This window comes from Oncorhynchus kisutch, linkage group LG15 (genome assembly GCF_002021735.2).
Source record: "Oncorhynchus kisutch isolate 150728-3 linkage group LG15, Okis_V2, whole genome shotgun sequence".
Taxonomy (NCBI): Eukaryota; Metazoa; Chordata; class Actinopteri; order Salmoniformes; family Salmonidae; genus Oncorhynchus; species Oncorhynchus kisutch.
In genome coordinates, this window is record NC_034188.2 from 75,866,959 (window position 1) to 75,885,717 (window position 18,759).

An 18,759-nucleotide genomic window follows, 5' to 3' on the forward strand; every position below is an offset into this window, starting at 1 on the left:
AAGTTTGCATGTAACTGCGTTATCCTTGTGAAGAACGGTGTGACAACTACCTAGCTGGTGACAAAGAATCCCTGCCTTTGTTCTCGATTTCATCCGCTGTAACACCTCCTGCCTCCTCCCCTCTCTCTCTCCTTTCTCCATCCCTTTCTGACTCCCTCTATTTGTTTTGTCTGCGCATCGAGCCAATGAGTCGACAGCGGGAGGAGTTATAAACTGAGAGCGGGGGGAACCCTACTCTAAAAGGGGACTAGGGAGTCTGTGGCTTGGGAACGGGGAGTCTTGGGAGAGTGACTTGGGTTGGTCGGAGTTGCATGCAGGACCGGGGTTCCTGAGCACCCCCCTCCTGGGACAGACACGCGAGATGCCACCCTCGCCAAGGAAATCTATCAAGGAGCGCGAGCTGTTCTCCCTGACCTCATCTCTACCATGTTGCTCGTAAGTGAATTAATTGTGACTTCTGGTCTTTTGTATTGTGTTACATTCCTTTAGTGATAGTTCATTGGAAAGCTGTTGGTCGGTGACGCTATTGCCCACAATAGTCCATAATATGCGAAAGAGCGGACTACAGATACATTACGTTATTCATATGCGCGCGCAGAGAACGAAATCTAACAGTGGAGTGCCATACGATGAGATGTTTATTTAGATTTGATTTACAGTCCTCGTTGCTACAGCCTAGGCCAACTTGCCCATACTTTGTGAAAATAAAAGCCAGACGCAAATTATTTACTGTAATTAAATAGCTATTGCTCCCATTCACACTGACCACACACTAGACTGGAGAGAAAATAATACAATGGCACTGTTGGCATTTACTCAAATCGGCAGTTATTGTAATGGATTTGTGAATCTTTTGGTTCAGAATGATTTGTATTACCGTTCCAATAGAAGTAAGATGGCACGTTTCAAAGACGATGAGATTTAATTGCAACAACAAGCAATGTAGAATAGATCCACAAAACTCGTAAATTATTTAACTCTTAACATTTAGATGCCGTAGGCGTAGATTGGCGTGTTTGGGGGGCCCTACTGAAATAATAAATAGCTCTTCTCAGTTAAACTGAAGGGAATCCTCGTTTTCTTAAAACATACATTTAAAGCCTAAACTGCACTGAGAGCACTTTTTAAAACAGTTAAATCAAATCGAACATAAATTATGGTGAACAGGTCATGAACAGGTACACATCTAAATGTCAGGCTAGATCTGATGTGTAATAAAGTGACCCAAAGTTCAATTTCTAATTGTCCAATAGTCAAACCCCTAATAGTGTTCAAGAACATGGATGAAAAACAGTCCTGAAATTCAGTTTAAAGGTCATTGGCTTGTCATTTGGAACCGATAAGAACAAGATGGAAAACGTGTAGGATGTCAGTGCCTAGTACAGCCTAATACAGCAGATATCAGCACCATAATAAACCGGTCTGCCCGACCTTACTCCACACAAGGACACAGAATCACACACTATACGTTTTCCTTTTACTGTTACAGATAAAAGCTATATTACTATGAACAGACTGCATAATCTTACTGTTTACACAAGTAGCTACTACTGTATAATCTAATACAAATATTTTACACCTACCAAAAGACCTAGAAGTCATTCTGTAGGGTTGTGTGTCATGATAAGGGATCAACATCCAGGGAGATTACCACAACTCCCTGTTTAACTTGTCAAGTCCGGATCAGCCAGGTAGGAGTTGGGAAATGTTATTAAAGACATAAATGTGACCTGGGAAAGCATGCAAGCCTGCAATCCATCATATATAGTAGGACTGGGTTCAGGGCCTTTCCATCCCTTGTGACCAAAAGTCCAACCCCAGGTAGAAAGTTAGAGGGAGGGAGAGTGACGAAAAATGCTCAGTGTATGTAGGCTATGTTTGTGTGAATCTATGCGTCTGTGCATGCATGATCCTGTCTGAGTGTGTGTGTAGCGCCCAAAGTAGTATATGAGAGAATCTGATGTACTTTAAATGCCTGTGGGAATGTATGTGTGTGTGTGTGTGCGGGCACGTGTGTGTGTGTGCATGTGTGTGTGTACTGTGTATATGTGTCGGCTGGCATACAGGAGTGTAGCTATGCAGCAGGCAGGGAATGGCAGGCCATTCTCCAGATGTCTCCATAGCCTGGGAAAACCTGAAGCGGTTTGTTAAAAAGCCCTTTTATTCATTCCTCATGTCCATGGCCTCCTGGTGTTTGTCTATCTCTCTGTCGGCTGCTGCTGCTCAATTTAATACCTTGGCAATATGACTGTTATTCCTGCTCATATCACAATAGAAGTATTGTCATTGTGTGTGTGTGTGTGTGTGTGTGTGCACGCACGTGTGCGTGTGTAAGTATAAATTCTACAAATTGGATATAGTGCTGATCACACTATAGTCTAATCCTTAGTTTGCATGCAGTGAGTTTGCATACATCTGCTTATCATGAATGAGGTTTCCTTCTCTAAGCTGTGTTTGTATTGGATCTGTGCTGAACTGTAGCGCCATAGTTTGATTATTATCGACTGTGCTACCCTGTAGGGGTCCTCAGTGAGGCATGGATGTCGGTAGTCTTCAGTGACTTACATGTATGTGACTTATGTAGAAATGTCATTCAGCTATTGGTATCACGACTATTAAATCAACTGTTCTCTCGCTTCCTCTCCCTCTCTCTTCATGTGGAAGGGATTTCGGGGGTGCCACGGTCCTCCAGTTAGACTCAAACTAACCCCAGTCCCCCTCCATTTTCTGTTTGACCGGCAATTGTTTGCGGGGCAGGACTGAGGAAGGTTTTTGGAAAGTCTGTGTTTTTATTTAGTGTAGTGGAACTGGATGTGACCACAGGGCATGACAAAACCAGTTAGCTGTTCTTATTCCACTCATTGGTTAAGTAAATCTAAATTAGTTGGCTCTGGATCATTCTTTAGAGGTAACCTTTGATTTGTTCTCCTCAGAAGCATTTAAGCCTTTAACTGCCACAACCAAATGAGCTGCTAGTGTGTGTGTGTGTGTGTGTGTCTGTGTGTGTGTGTGTGTGTCTGTGTATCGGAGTGTGGTTTGTGTGCAGAGAATGTGTGTGTTAGGGGTTGTGAGTGGAGTCAGGCAGAGTATTTGTATCCAAGAAAGACAGAGAGCGAGAGAGAGAGACACAGACAGACAGAGTGAGAGAGAAAGAGAGAGAGAGACTGAGAATGAGAAAGAGATTAAGAGAGAGATGGAGGGAGATGTGGAGAGAGTGTGGTTGTCATTACTATTCTAAGTATCTGGTAAAATTGAAAATTCATTAGGCAATATCCAAACCTGATATCTTATTTCACCTGAAGGCAGGCAGGAGGCAGAGACAGAAATGTCTTCAGGGTACAAATCAAATCAAATTTTATTTGTCACATACACATGGTTAGCAGATGTTAATGCGAGTGTAGCGAAATGCTTGTGCTTCTAGTTCCGACAATGCAGTAATAACCAACAAGTAATCTAACTAACAATTCCAAAACTACTGTCTTATACACACAAGTGTAGGGGGATAAAGAATATGTACATAAAGATATATGAATGAGTGATGGTACAGAGCGGCATAGGCAAGATACAGTAGATGGTATCGAGTACAGTATATACATATGAGATGAGTATGTAAACAAAGTGGCATAGTTAAAGTGGCTAGTGATACATGTATTACATAAAGATGCAGTAGATGATATAGAGTACAGTATATACGTATACATATGAGATGAATAATGTAGGGTATGTAAACATTATATTAGGTAGCATTGTTTAAAGTGGCTAGTGATATATTTTACATAATTTCCCATCAATTCCCATTATTAAAGTGGCTGGAGTTGAGTCAGTGTGTTGGCAGCAGCCACTCAATGTTAGTGGTGGCTGTTTAACAGTCTGATGGCCTTGAGATAGAAGCTGTTTTTCAGTCTCTCGGTCCCAGCTTTGATGCACCTGTACTGACCTCACCTTCTGGATGATAGCGGGGTGAACCGGCAGTGGCTCGGGTGGTTGTTGTCCTTGATGATCTTTATGGCCTTCCTGTAACATCGGGTGTTGTAGGTGTCCTGGAGGGCAGGTAGTTTGCCCCCCCCGGTGATGGGTTGTGCAGACCTCACTACCCTCTGGAGAGCCTTACGGTTGTGGGCGGAGCAGTTGCCGTACCAGGCGGTGATACAGCCCGCCAGGATGCTCTCGATTGTGCATCTGTAGAAGTTTGTGAGTGCTTTTGGTGACAAGACAAATTTCTTCAGCCTCCTGAGGTTGAAGAGGCGCTGCTGCGCCTTCTTCACGATGCTGTCTGTGTGGGTTGACCAATTCAGTTTGTCTGTGATGTGTATGCCGAGGAACTTAAAACTTACTACCCTCTCCACTACTGTTACATCAATGTGGATAGGGGGGTGTTCCCTCTGCTGTTTCCTGAAGTCCACAATCATCTCCTTAGTTTTGTTGACGTTGAGTGTGAGGTTATTTTCCTGACACCACACTCCGAGGGCCCTCACCTACTCCCTGTAGGCCGTCTCGTCGTTGTTGGTAATCAAGCCTACCACTGTTGTGTCGTCCGCAAACTTGATGATTGAGTTGGAGGTGTGCGTGGCCACGCAGTCGTGGGTGAACAGGGAGTACAGGAGAGGGCTCAGAACGCACCATTGTGGGGCCCCAGTGTTGAGGATCAGCGGGGTGGAGATATTGTTGCCTACCCTCACAACCTGGGGGCGGCCCGTCAGGAAGTCCAGTACCCAGTTGCACAGGGCGGGGTCGAGACCCAGGGTCTCGAGCTTGATGACGAGCTTGGAGGGCACTATGGTGTTAAATGCCGAGCTGTAGTCGATGAACAGCATTCTCACATAGGTATTCCTCTTGTCCAGATGGGTTAGGACAGTGTGCAGTGTGGTTGAGATTGCATCGTCTGTGGACCTATTTGGGCGGTAAGCAAATTGGAGTGGGTCTAGGGTGTCAGGTAGGGTGGAGGTGATATGGTCCTTGATTAGTCTCTCAAAGCACTTCATGATGACGGAAGTGAGTGCTACGGGGCGGTAGTCGTTTAGCTCAGTTACCTTAGCTTTCTTGGGAACAGGAACAATGGCGGCCCTCTTGAAGCATGTGGGAACAGCAGACTGGGATAGGGATTGATTGAATATGTCCGTAAACACACCAGCCAGCTGGTCTGCGCATGCTCTGAGGGCTCGGCTGGGGATGCCGTCTGGGCCTGTAGCCTTGCGAGGGTTAACACGTTTAAATGTTTTACTCACCTCGGCTGCAGTGAAGGAGAGGCCGAATGTTTTGGTTGCAGGCCGTGTCAGTGGCACTGTATTGTCCTCAAAGCGGGAAAAAAAGTTATTTAGTCTCCCTGGGAGCAAGACATCCTGGTCCGTGACGGGGCTGGTTTCCTTTTTGTAATCCGTGATTGACTGTAGACCGTGCCACATACCTCTTGTGTCTGAGCCGTTGAATTGAGATTCTACTTTGTCTCTATACTGACGCTTAGCTTGTTTGATTGCCTTGCGGAGGGAATAGCTACACTGTTTGTATTCGGTCATGTTTCCGGTCACCTTGCCCTGATTAAAAGCAGTGGTTCGCGCTTTCAGTTTCACACGAATGCTGCCATCAATCCACGGTTTCTGGTTTGGGAATGTTTTAATCATTGCTATGGGAACGACATCTTCAACGCACGTTCTAATGAACTCGCACACAAGGTCACCACAATGTTGTTTTCTTTGAATTATGTACAGCAACTTAACCGGTTGTAATTACCATGACTTTGGACAGACTTCAATTGCAAATACTCTCTCTCCTACTGTGGTATCCTTTCCTGTGTCCTATACCCCATGAAAGTCTTGCCTACTTCCTGGTTCAAGTCACATGCTGTTTTTTAATGAGCTCCAAGCTTATTTCGTCGAATTCATGAAAATGGGGTCATTTAAGATAAATGTAAAATTATATTTGTGGATTAATTTACTTTTACCTATCCAGTGCCTTCAGAAAGTACCCCTTGACTTATTCCATATTCGGTTGTGTTACAGCCTGAATTCAAAACGGATTAAATTGTTTGTTTTTTCTCACCCATCTACACACAACACCCCATAATGACGAAGTAAAAACATGTTTGTGGAAATGTTTGCCATTTTATTGAAAATTATGTTCAAAAATACTGTCTCTCATTTACACAAGTTTTCACACTCCCTAGTCAATACTTTGTAGAAACATCTTTGGCAGCAATTACAGCTGTGAGTCTTTCTGGGTAGGTCTCTAAGAGCTTTCTACACCTGGATTGTGCAATGTTTGCCCATTATTCTTCTGAAAATTCATCAAGTTCTGTCAAATTGGTTGTTGTTCTTTTTGGTAAGCAACTCCAGTGTAGATTTGGCCATGTGATTTAGGTTATTGTCCTGCTGAAAGTTGAATTCATCTCCCAGTGTCTGGTGGAAAGCAGACTGAACCAGGTTTTGCTCTAGGATTTTGCCATTCCGTAAATTTTGTACCTGAAAATGTATTATAAGCATACCCATAACATGATGCAGCCACCACTATGCTTGAAAATATGGAGAGTGCTACTCAGTAATGTGTAGCATTGGATTTGCCCCAAACATAACACTTTGTATTCAGGACAAAAAATATATTTCACTATTACTTTAGTGCCTTGTTGCAAACAAGATGCTTGTTTTGGAATATTTGTATTCTGTACAGGCTTCCTTCTTTTCACTCATTCATTTCACTTCTTTTCACTCAATACATTAGTATTGTGGAGTAACTACAATGTTGATCAACCATCCTCAGTTCTCTCCTATCACAGCCATTCAAGTCTGTAACTGTTTCAACGTCACCATTGGCCTCATGGTGATATGTCTGAGCGGTTTCCTTTCTCTCCGGCAACTGGGTGTATTGATACACCATCCAAAGTTGTAATTAACAACTTCACCATGCTCAAAGGGATATCCAATGTCTGCTTTTTTATTTCGACCCATCTACCAATAGGTTCCCTTCTTTTCAAGGCATTGGAAAACTTCCCTGGTCTTGGGGGTTGAATCTGTGTTTGAAATTCACTGCTCGACTTAGGGACCTTAAAGCTAATATTATGTGTGGGCTCTCGAGTGGTGCAGCGGTCTAAGGCACTGCATCTCAGTGCTAGAGGCACCAAGTCACACTGACTTGCCTAGTTAAATGAAAAAGTTAACAGAGATTAGACTCATTATTTTTGGTAGTCATTAAACACTGTTATTGCACACAGAGTGAGTCCATGCAACATTTTACCCCTGAACTGTAGGCTTACCATAACGAAGTGGTTGGATACTCGAGACATTTGAGCTTCTTTCAAATTAATTTGTAAACATTTCTAAAAACATAATTCCTCATTGACATTATGGGGTATTGTTTGTATGGGACATTGTGTTTAATCCATTTTAAATTCAGGCTGTAACACAACAAAATGTGGAAAAGTCAAGGGGTGTGAACACTATCTGTAGGCACTGTATGTAGATCAGTGATGTATCTAGAATAACAGTCCCTCTCTCTCTCTATTTCTCTCTCTCTCACTCCTGACAAATATCAGTTCAAACAGCCAACTCTTTCATAGTGTTTCACTCCATTATTAATTCATGTTAAAAAGGAACGTCATCCCTATTCCGTTTGTGTCGTAGTGGAGTGATCCATGCACATGGGAAAGTACAGTAAAAAAAACGGATCAAACGCAAACCAGAACCCACACCAACCATGTTGCTAGCACACAACCACAGGGACATATTTAGTCAGTGCCACAATGCATAAGCAAGTTGCAACAGAGTTCAATGAAAAACCACTACAAACAGGGAGGATGGTATATAATGGTATATTAAGGACACATGTTGTGTCATTTCCCTAGCAACTACATTGCCTGGTATTTTCATGTTTGTCTCCCTTGCCTTTACTCCATTTGTGACACGGGTCAATCAGAGTTTGCCCATTAGCTGCTTCCAGGGGGGCAACTGAACTAGAGGATCAAGGGTAATGTGTAGTGTTGTTTAGTCATGGTGGTGGCATGCCTGTTTGAGTCAATCAACTAGCTCCACAGTGACATCATCATCCCATGTCTTGATGATGACCCATCAGTGATGGATGTATAAGGAAATAAGCAAACAGGAAACCACTCACCCAGAGGCGGCGCTCCTAGTGGCCGGAGACTTTAAAGCAGGGAAACTTAAATCAGTTCTACCAAATCTCTATCAACATGTTAAATGTGCAACCAGAGGGATAAACATTCTAAATCACCTATACTCCATACACAGAGACGCGTACAAAGCTCTCCCTCGCCCTCCATTTGGTAAATCCGACCACAACTCTATCCACCCGAATCCTGCTTACAAGCAAAAACTAAAGCAGGAACCACCAGTGACCTGGCCTATAAAATAATGGTCAGATGAAGCAGATGCTAAACTACAGGACTGTTTTTCTATCACAGACTGGAACATGTTCCAGGATTCTTCCGATCACATTGAGGAGTACACCACATCAGTCACTGGCTTTATCAATAAGTGCATTGAGGACGTCGTCCCCACAGTGACTGTACGTACATACCCCAACCAGAAGCCATAGGCAACATTCGCACTGAGCTAAAGGGTAGAGCTGCCACTTTCAAGGTGCGGGACTCTAACCCGGAAGCTTACAAGAAATCCCGCTATGCCCTGCGACAAACCATCAAACAGGCAAAGCTTCAATACAGGGCTAAGATTGAATCATACTACACCGGCTCTGACGCTTGTCGGATGTGGCAGGGCTTGCAAACTATTACAGACTACAAAGGGAAGCACAGACACGAGCTGCCCAGTGACACGAGGCTACCAGATGAGCTAAATCACTTTTATGCTCGCTTCGAGGCAAGCAACACTGAGGCATGCATGAGAGCATCAGCTGTTCCGGACGACTGTGTGATCACGCTTTCCGTAGCCGACGTGAGTAAGACCTTTACACAGGTCAACATACACAAGGCTGCGGGGCCAGACGGATTACCAGGACGTGTGCTCTCGGCATGTGCTCACCAACTGGCAGGTGTCTTCACTGACATTTTCAACATGTTCCTGATTGGGTCTGTAATATCAACATGCTTCAAGCAGACCACCATAGTCCCTGTGCCCAAGAACAAAAAGGCAACCTGCCTAAATGACTACAGACCTGTAGCACTCACGTCCGTAGCCATGAAGTGCTCTGAAAGGCTGGTCATGGCTCACATCAACACCATTATCCCAGAAACCCTAGACCCACTCCAATTTGTATACCGCCCAAACAGATCCACAGAGGATGCAATCTGTATTGCACTCCACACTGCCCTTTCCCACCTGGACAAAAGGAACACCTATGTGAGAATGCTGTTCATTGACTACAGCTCAGCGTTCAACACCGTAGTACCCTCAAAGCTCATCACCAAAGTAAGGATTCTGGGACTAAATGCCTCCCTCTGCAACTGGATCCTAGACTTCCTGACAGGCCGCCCCCAGGTGGTGAGGGTAGGTAGCAACACATCTGCCGTGCTGATCCTCAACACTGCAGCTCCCCAGGGGTGCGTGCTCAGTCCCCTCCTGTACTCCTTTTTCACCCATGACTGCATGGCCAGGCACGACTCCAACACCATCATTAAGTTTGCTGACGACACAACAGTGGTAGGCCTGATCACGACAACGACAAGACAGCCTATAGGGAGGAGGTCAGAGACCTGGCCGGGTGGTGCCAGAATAACAACCTCTCCCTCAACGTAACCAATACTAAGGAGATGATTGTGGACTACAGGAAAAGGAGCACCGAGCACGTCCCTGTTCTCAGGTTGAGAGCTTCAAATTCCTTGGTGTCCACATCAACAACAAACTAGATTGATCCAAACACACCAAGACAGTCGTGAAGAGGGCACAACAAAGCCTATTCCCCCTCAGGAAACTAAAAAGATTTGGCATGGGTCCTGAGATCCTCAAAAGGTTCAACAGCTGCAACATCGAGAGCATCCTGACCGGTTGCATCACTGCCTGGTACGGCAATTGCCCAAGTCTAGGACAAAAAGGCTTCTCAAAAGTTTTTACCCCCATAAGACTCCTGAACAGGTAACCAAATGGTTACCCAGACTATTTGCATTGTGTGCCCCCCCAACCCTTCTTTTATGCTGCTGCTACTCTCTGTTTATCATATATGCATAGTCACTTTAAATATACATTCATGTACATACTACCTAAATGGTCCGACCAACCAGTGCTCCCGCACATTGGCTAACCGGGCTATCTGCATTGTGTCTAGCCACCCTCCAACCCCTCTTTTTACGCTTCTGCTACTCTCTGTTCATCATATATGCATAGTCACTTTAACGATACCTACATGTACATACTACCTCAATAAGCCTGACTAACAGGTGTCTGTATAGAGCCTTGCTACTCTTTTTTCAAATGTATTTTTACTGTTGTTTTATTTCTTTACCTACACACACACACACACACACACACACACACACACACACACACACACACACACACACACACACACACACACACACACACATACACACACACACATACCTTTTTTCTTATTTTTTGCACCGTTGGTTAGAGCCTGTAAGTAAGCGTTTCACCGTAAGGTCTACTACACCTGTTGTATTCACGTGACAAATAAACTTTGATTTGTTTTGATCTGGCTCTGTGTGTGTCATGCTTTAACCCCCTGGTGGCCAGACTAATGTACTACACTGACAAACAGCTGGGGGCAGCTGAAGAACAGGATAGTGGTGCCATGCACTTATGGATTGTGCTCAGGGACACACACACACACATACTCATATGTACACACTCACATGCACAGGCCGACACACACACAAACCACACGCAGCATGCACGATCACACACACAGACGCACCACACACACAACATGCACAAACATACACAGCATGTGAGCAGGTGGATGTGTGAGAGAGAGGAGTGGGAGTGGGAGATATAATGAAGGAGGAAAGTAGAAAGGGGAAGAGATGGGGGAAGGGGGAGGGAGGGAGGTAGAACTGTCTGGAAATCATTCAGGCAGAAGGCAGATGTTCCAGATGTCTCTGGATGTAGCTGTAACAGAAGCAGAACCACACACACAGAATGGGCAGAGTGGTCCAGAGGGTGTATTGAGGATTGTTGTTTTTCTTCTTCTAATTTAGCCAACGCCAGTTCAATGGGCCGAATCAAACAAGGCAGCTAATTGCTCTGATTAGAACATGAAGCCCACAAACAGATGGGAAAGGTCAATGCACCACTACGCCACAGGCATTCCAATCCAACAGTCATAGTGACATTTCCTCTACGGTTGGAAGAGTTTCTATGAATCACTGTTCCACTCATTGAGATGCTGTTGGATTATCTTGTAAATCATTGAGATGATCTCTTCCCTCTCGCACACACCATGTGTATACAAACACATGTGCAGCAGTCATCCTAATTATAGCCACCAAGCCTCAAGAAAAAACTTCCAACAGTACAGAGATAATTTCTGTGGTCTAGCATAGATCAGTACTCATTTTAATCCAAAGGTGTCAATCATGGTTATGATTTGAAAATGAAGTTACAGTTTTGGAATGAGATTATATCAGCAGGTTGGTATGAAATAATATAGTTAAAGACACAATATATTCTTGAGATTCTTTAAATGAATTTATAGCCATAGAATCAGTCCCGTTGTCTGTAGTATTTCTGTACCTGATGCTGCTGCAGACTCTAATGTGGTTCCTGTGGTTGGTCTCCCCCCCTGCAGGTGGCTGAAGGTAGTTCTGTGCAGCCACATGCGTAATCTATGGATGGTGCTCATGGCCCTCACTGTGCTCTGTGTGGCCATCCAGATCCTAGGAGTCGTCTGGCAATCCAGGTGAGTCTGGTGCTACTGTACATACACATGTAGGATCTTTATTTGATCAACCTGTTGCAGGAGAACCTAAAACTTTTAGTCTATTTTAGGTTATAAAAGGTTTTTAAAGATTTGTAATTTCCATTTAGACATTTTAGGCTTGATTTTAAATTATGAAAAATGTAACATCCACTACAAAAATGTCCATTAATTATAATCCACTGTTGTTACAGGATCATTTTCCTGCTGTAGCAAACTGGCTCAAATTAAGATCCTACATCTGTAGCTATTAGGTCAGATCTTCATACTACCTGGATTGGTATTACTGGTAGTGAAACTAGAGAGGAATGGGTGAAACGAGAGGATTTTTCTATGAGAGAATGTCAGATTGAGTGAGGCTTGTTTGATCGAATATACATTCGGAAAGTATTTCAAAATGTTGTTACGTTACAGCCTCATTCTAAAATTGATTAAATTGTTATTTTTCCCCTCATCAATCTACACACAACACCCCATAATGACAAAGCAAACATTTTTTAAATATAAAAGGTTTTCAGGTCTCTCTAGAAATGTTAGATCGGGTTCAAGTCCGGGCTCTGGACATTCAGAGACTTGTCCTCGAAGCCTCTCCTCCGTTGTCTTGGCTGTGTGCTTAGGGTCGTTGTCCTGTTGGAAGGTGGACCTTTGCCCCAGTCTGAGGTCCTGAGCGCTCTTTTCATCAAGGATCTCTCTGTACTTTGCTCCGTTCATTTTTCACTCGATCCTGATTAGTCTCCCAGTCCCTGCCGCTTGAAAAGCATCACCACAGCATGATGCTGCCACCGCCATGCTTCACCGTAGGGATGGTGCCAGGTTTCCTCCAGGCATGACGCTTGGCATTCAGGCCAAAGACTTCAATCTTGGTTTCATCAGACCAGAGAATCTTGTTTCTCATGGTCTGAGAGTCCTTTTGGTGGCTTTTGGCAAACTCCAAGCGGGCTGTCATGTGCTTTTTACTGGGAAGTGGCTTCCGCCTGGCAACTCTACCATAAAGACCTGATTGGTGGAGTGCTGCAGAGATGGTTGTCCTTCTGGAAGATTCTCCCATATCCACAGAGGAACTCTGGAGCTCTGTCAGAGAGACCATTGGGTTCTTGGTCACCTCCCTGACCAAGGCCCTTCTCCCCCGATTGCTCAGTTTGGCCAGACGGCCACCTCTAGGAAGAGTCTTGGTGGTTCCAAACTTCATTCATTTAAGAATGATGGAGGCCACTGTGTCTTGGGGACCTTCAATGATGCAGAAATGTTTCAGTAACCTTCCCCAGATATGTGCACAATCCTGTCTCTATGGACAATTCCTTTGACCTCATGGCTTGGTTTTTGCTCTGACGTGCACTGTCAACTGTGGAACCTTATATAGATAGGTGTGTGCATTTCAAAATCATGTCCAATCAATTGAATTTACCACAGGTGGAAGTTGTAGAAACATCTAAAGTTGTAGAAACATCTATGGGATTGTAAATGGAAACAGGGTGGCCCTGATGTCAATTTCAAATCTTATAGCAAAGGGTCTGAATACTTATGTAAATAAGTTTTAGTTTTTTTATACATTTGCAAACATTTCAAAAAAACTGTTTTCACTTTGTCATTATGGGGTATTGTAGTTTAACATGTAAAACATGTCATTTAATCCAGTTTAGAATAAGGCTGTAACATAACAAAACTTTGGAAAAAGTAAGGGGGTCTGAATACTTTCTGAATGCACTGTAAGTTTCGCAACCTTTAGTCTGTTACAAATGTACTGATATAAGTGGATGCACTTGGAATTCTGACAACTTTGAGAAAAACGACTGCTGTTCACACGCGTATCTCCTCTTTCATTGGCTAGAATAGTCCCACCTGATCGCGCCTGCCTTCAATCATTGAGGACATGTATTTTGATTGTTAGAGTGGTCACTCTCCTAACTTGTCAATATAATAGTTCATGTTTGGTGAAACTAACAAGCTTTTACATTCCACTTCACTGTTCTGGATAATTGTTTTGTTTTGAAACAGGCTGACAGTGATTGGCTAACTGTAGTCTAACATTGTTTGGTTTCAGGAATGATAAGATGTTAAGCGAGAAGCTCCTGAATGTGCAGTTCACCATCAAGATCCAGAGAACGCTCCCGACGGAGCAGAGGGACTGGGTACGCTTGCGCTCTTCGCACGCCCCTGTTGTAGAAGAGGAAATGAGGTCACAGGAGGAAGGAGCTCTTAAACAACGGGCCAAAGGGAAGCAGAAGGTAGCAGAACATCAACATGGCAGAGATGAGCCAGGGGTGGAGAGGCGTGTCCAGGAGCATCACCAACATCTAAAGCTCTCATACACTGTCAATAAGGTCAAAGACTCTAGGAAAGAGGCTAGGGGTAAAGTTTCAGCAGTAAACGCAGCCCTGCCCAAAGTCACACTGGGTGATGATGAGTTGCATTTGGGAGTTCCTGGGGCTGTAGTTCTCCAGCTGGGCCACCCATCTATCAAAGTGGTATCCACCTTACCTTACAAACCTCCCAAACTCCTCTCAACCAATCAGCTGAAGAGTAGAAACATCCCTGCCCCTTTAGGCACCAACTCTGTAGTTGCCGTGGTGATAAATGAGGTGAAATCTGAGGTAGCCAGCGCCACCTGTCGGCCGAGGAACCACATCGTCTTTCTCAAGACGCACAAAACGGCCAGCAGCACCATCCTGAACATCTTATATCGCTATGGCGACAGCCGCAATCTGACCTTCGCCCTTCCACTGAACAAGCACAGCCAGCTGTTCTATCCCTTCTTCTTCGCCTCACACTTTGTAGAGGGAGTGAGGAGCCGCAGTGTCAAAGAGTTCCACATCATGTGCAACCACATGAGGTTCAGACCACCAGAGGTGAGTTCTATCATCATAGTACAGGAGGTTGGTGGCACTTTAATTGGGGAGGACGGGCTTGTGGTAATTTCTGGAGCGGAATCAGTGGAATGCTATCCGATACATCAAACACATTGTTTCCATCAAACTCATGGTTTCCATGTGTTTGATGCCATTCCATTTGCTCTGTTCCGGCCATTATTATGAGCCGTCCTCCCATAAAGCAGCCTCCACTGCATAGGTAATATTGAGGTTCAGACTAACACTAGATGAATTTTACTCTATTTTTTAGCCAATAATTGTTAAATTATTATACACCACCAAGGCATCCCACTAACACATTTTGTTCTTGTTTTGGTCTTTTCTGTTGTGTCTCAGGTGAGGAAAGTGATGCCCCAGGACACGTTCTACTTCTCCATCCTGAAGAACCCGGTTGCCATGATGGAGTCCATTTTCATCTACTACAAGAGCATCCCCGCCTTCCACAAGGCCCGCAGCCTAGACGACTTCCTTGACAATGGTTGGCGTGGTTACAACACCTCCCTGCCCAACAACCATTATGCCCGTAACATCCTGACCTTTGACTTTGGCTTCGACAACAACGTCGCAACAGAGACACCCGGAGACCTGGAGACGCGGGGCGCCAAAGCCATTGGCGCCATTGAGCAGGACTTCCACCTCATCCTCATCTCAGAGTACTTTGACGAGTCCATGATCCTGCTCAAGCGCGCCCTCTGCTGGTCTCTGGACGATGTCGTCTCCTTTAAGTTGAACAGCCGAAGCGAGCGCACACGGCACATGCTCTCCCCGCACACCGCTGACAAGATCAGAGCCTGGAATGCCCTTGACTGGCAGCTCTACCTGCACTTTAACATCACCTTCTGGCGACGCGTGGACGCTACTGTGGGGCGTGAGGAGATGAGACGGGAGGTGACTCGGCTGCAGGAGCGACGTGCCGAACTAGCCAAAACCTGCCTGAAGGATGGTGGTGCAGTGGACCCATCGCAGGTGAAGGATGCCGGGCTGAAGCCCTTCCAGTACGGGGCGGCCATCATCCAGGGCTACAACCTGAACCCTGGGCTGGTCGGGCCTACCAAAACACACTGTCAGAACCTGGTCACTCCAGAGCTGCAGTACACAGACACTCTCTACACCAAGCAGTTCCCCGAGCTTGCCGCCAGGCAGAGACAGGCTGCCAAACTGGTCGCCTCACAGCGTCAGCCTAGTTCAGTTAAGGTCAACCCGAACAAAGCAGCCATGACAGGGCCGGTGAGGGTGAGAGAGGCCAGACACAGTAGGACAGCCAGGAGTGGACATAGAAACCCTCATGCTCAGAAACAAAATGACCTCCACTCAAGTGCCCTGTCTAAAATCACTGCAGCTAGAAGTGACAGAAACATGCCTTAAGGGGGGGCTCTTTCAACACAGACTGGGGACTAGTGGGACGATCCACAGGAGCTCATTGCTGCTGCGTACCGGGGTCTTTTTAAGCTGAACAGCCAATGGCTATGTTTTGTCTATACAGTGAGGACCTTTCGCTGCACATTATGTTCACTCTGGCTGGCTGCAGTGCACAGGGCCAGTTGGCTGACTTTGGCGGCACTAGGATAAGCTCTAGTGTTTCTGCCAAACGATGCTGGATCTGTGTGGGTGGAGGGGATGGAGTTGGGGGACGAGAGAAGGAAGAGTAGGAAAGAGAAGGAGAGTGCACCTGGGGTGACTTGGGCCTTGACTGGTTGGACTGGAAGTAGCCTTTTGTGGCACACATCTCCCAAACCCCCTCATCTAATATTTCCCCTTGATCTTGTTACACCCTGAGGTTTACAATTTGAACCCTTGGGGTGTACAGTCGTGGTCAAAAGTCTTGAGAATGACAAAAATATTAATTTTCACAAAGTCTGCTGCCTCAGTTTGTACGATGGCAATTTGCATATACTCCAGAATATTATGAAGAGTGATCAGATGAATTGCAATTAATTGCAAAGTCTCTCTTTGAAATGCACATTCATTGAATTCCCCCCAAAACATGGCCACTGCATTTCAGCCCTGCCACAAAAGGACCAACTGACATCATGTCATTAATTCTCTCGTTAACACAGGTGTGAGTGATGAGTGATTATGCAAGAATGGGCTGCCATCAGTCAGGATGTGGCCCAGTTAATTTACAGCATGCCAGGGTGGATTGCAGAGGCCTTGAAAAAGAAGGGTCAACACTGCAAATATTGACTCTTTGCATCAACTTCATGTAATTGTCAGTAAAAGCCTTTGACACTTATGAAATGCTTGTAATTATACTTCAGTATTCCATAGTAACATCTGAACAAAATATCTAGACACTGAAGCAGCAAACTTTGTGGAAATGAATATTTGTGTCGTTCTCAAAACTTTTGGCCACGACTGTACTATGGTTTGAATGGGACATACTTGATACCATTGATTAAATTGATTGGGGTTGGGTAAGACCTGAAGTACAGTCTGTCTGCTAACACCAAAAGACAAGCAAATACCTCCACTTTACCATGTGGTCTCTCATTTAGACAGGAAATATCTCAGGTCTCATTTCTCTGAGTTGATCTAATCTTTACTCAGAGATAAGGTGGCTCAATTTGGAGATGAATAAAATACATGATGGTCTGGTAAATATGTAGACATCAGAGGAGGCTGGTGGGAGGAGCTATAGGAGGAGAACGAGCTCATTGTAATGGCTGGAATGGAATCAATGGAATGGTTCCAAACACATCAAAACCATGAAAACAAGGTGTTTGACTCCGTTGCATTGATTCAATTCCAGCCATTAGAATGAGCCCATTCTCCTATAGCTCCTCCCACCAGCCTCATCTGGTAGAGATTTAAGGGAAATTGGTTTTCGTCAAGATGTAGTCAAGATGTATAGAAATACAATTCCAGAATGTTTAACTTAAGAGCACATCTGATACCACCTAAAGAGAGCAAGGGCTTGTAACATTCTGTAATAATAGATTTGTACATAAACTCAAATGCAGACAGCAGAAAGTTCCTAGAATTGTATCATCCTGGGAATCACATTAAAATATTGTATTTCTTAGAAGACCAAATGATTAGTCTCTTTAAATTAGTGTGCTTTTACAGTTTTTTTCAATCACTTTGGCACTAATTTCAGAACCTTGATGTCATTTTTCAAAACTCTAGACACAAAACTCACAACCAATGATGAAAATGCAAATTTTTCTAAACTCTAATACTTTTTCCAATTGCTTGGATACAATACACATAAAGCTAAGATCATTTGTTCATTGAACTAAATCACCTGTTCAAATTGACACAACTTAACATGAAAGTATTACCATTTCAAAATGCAATTTACACATTACATCTGAAATGACTGTCTATTAATTTCATTACAATGATCTAACTATCAATTGATACAACTGCTCAAAATGATAAGTAACTGTTGCGTTACTCTTAATGCATAGTTTTATGGAAACAATATTCAATAAACAGTTCAGATCATGAAAGTTTCAGGATAATAAGATCCATTGACACCAATTACCGTGGAACATGAACCAACTGGACTATATTATCTATGGATGTAATATTTAATCATAATTCTTTATCAGACCACGTTTCTATGGTCCCATGTACCACTTTTCCAGACCATGTTTTCAGATTTGACATTACTGTACACTCACCGGCCACTTATCTAGTACTGGGTAGGACCCCTTTTGCCTTCACAACAGCCTGAATTATTCATGGTGTTGTACGATAAGAGAAGCCCTTCTGCACCACTGTTTTAAACAGCTGTTATTTGAGCATTTGTGAACTTTCTGTTAGCTTGAATGAGTCTGGACATTCTCCTCTGACCTCTCTCATTAAAAAGGTGTTTTGCCCACAGAACTGCCGCTCACTGAATGTGTTTTGTTATCGCACCATTCTCTGTAAACTCTAGAGACTGTGGTGCGTAAAAATCCCAGGAAGGCAGTTGTTTCTGAGATGCTGGAATCACCATGTGTGGCATCAACAATCATACCCACGGTCAGTTGCTTAGATTACTCATCTTGCCTGTTCTAATGTTTGGTCGGACAACATCTAAAGCTCTCTACTCTCTACTGTATATTGAGTT

At 44.2% G+C, this 18,759-nt stretch overlaps 1 protein-coding gene across 1 annotated transcript; it reads left to right on the top strand.

The window, feature by feature from the left end:
* Positions 1–204: 204 nt before the first annotated feature.
* gal3st2 (galactose-3-O-sulfotransferase 2) lies at positions 205–17,729 on the top strand. The gene is made up of 4 exons (XM_020503500.2): positions 205–435; positions 11,707–11,817; positions 13,877–14,681; positions 15,039–17,729. The coding sequence occupies exons 1-4, from the start codon at positions 362–364 to the stop codon at positions 16,065–16,067; spliced, it is 2,019 nt and encodes a 672-aa protein (XP_020359089.1). The 5' UTR covers positions 205–361; the 3' UTR covers positions 16,068–17,729.
* The last annotated feature ends 1,030 nt before the right edge of the window (positions 17,730–18,759 follow it).

Bases quoted from the DNA above. Each gene is read 5' to 3' on its own strand.
- gal3st2 (XM_020503500.2), top strand. From the start codon at position 362: ATGCCACCCTCGCCAAGGAAATCTATCAAGGAGCGCGAGCTGTTCTCC. The intron at 436-11,706 runs GTAAGTGAATTA...CCCCCCCTGCAG, and splicing joins TCATCTCTACCATGTTGCTC to GTGGCTGAAGGTAGTTCTGT. The intron at 14,682-15,038 runs GTGAGTTCTATC...GTTGTGTCTCAG, and splicing joins TGAGGTTCAGACCACCAGAG to GTGAGGAAAGTGATGCCCCA.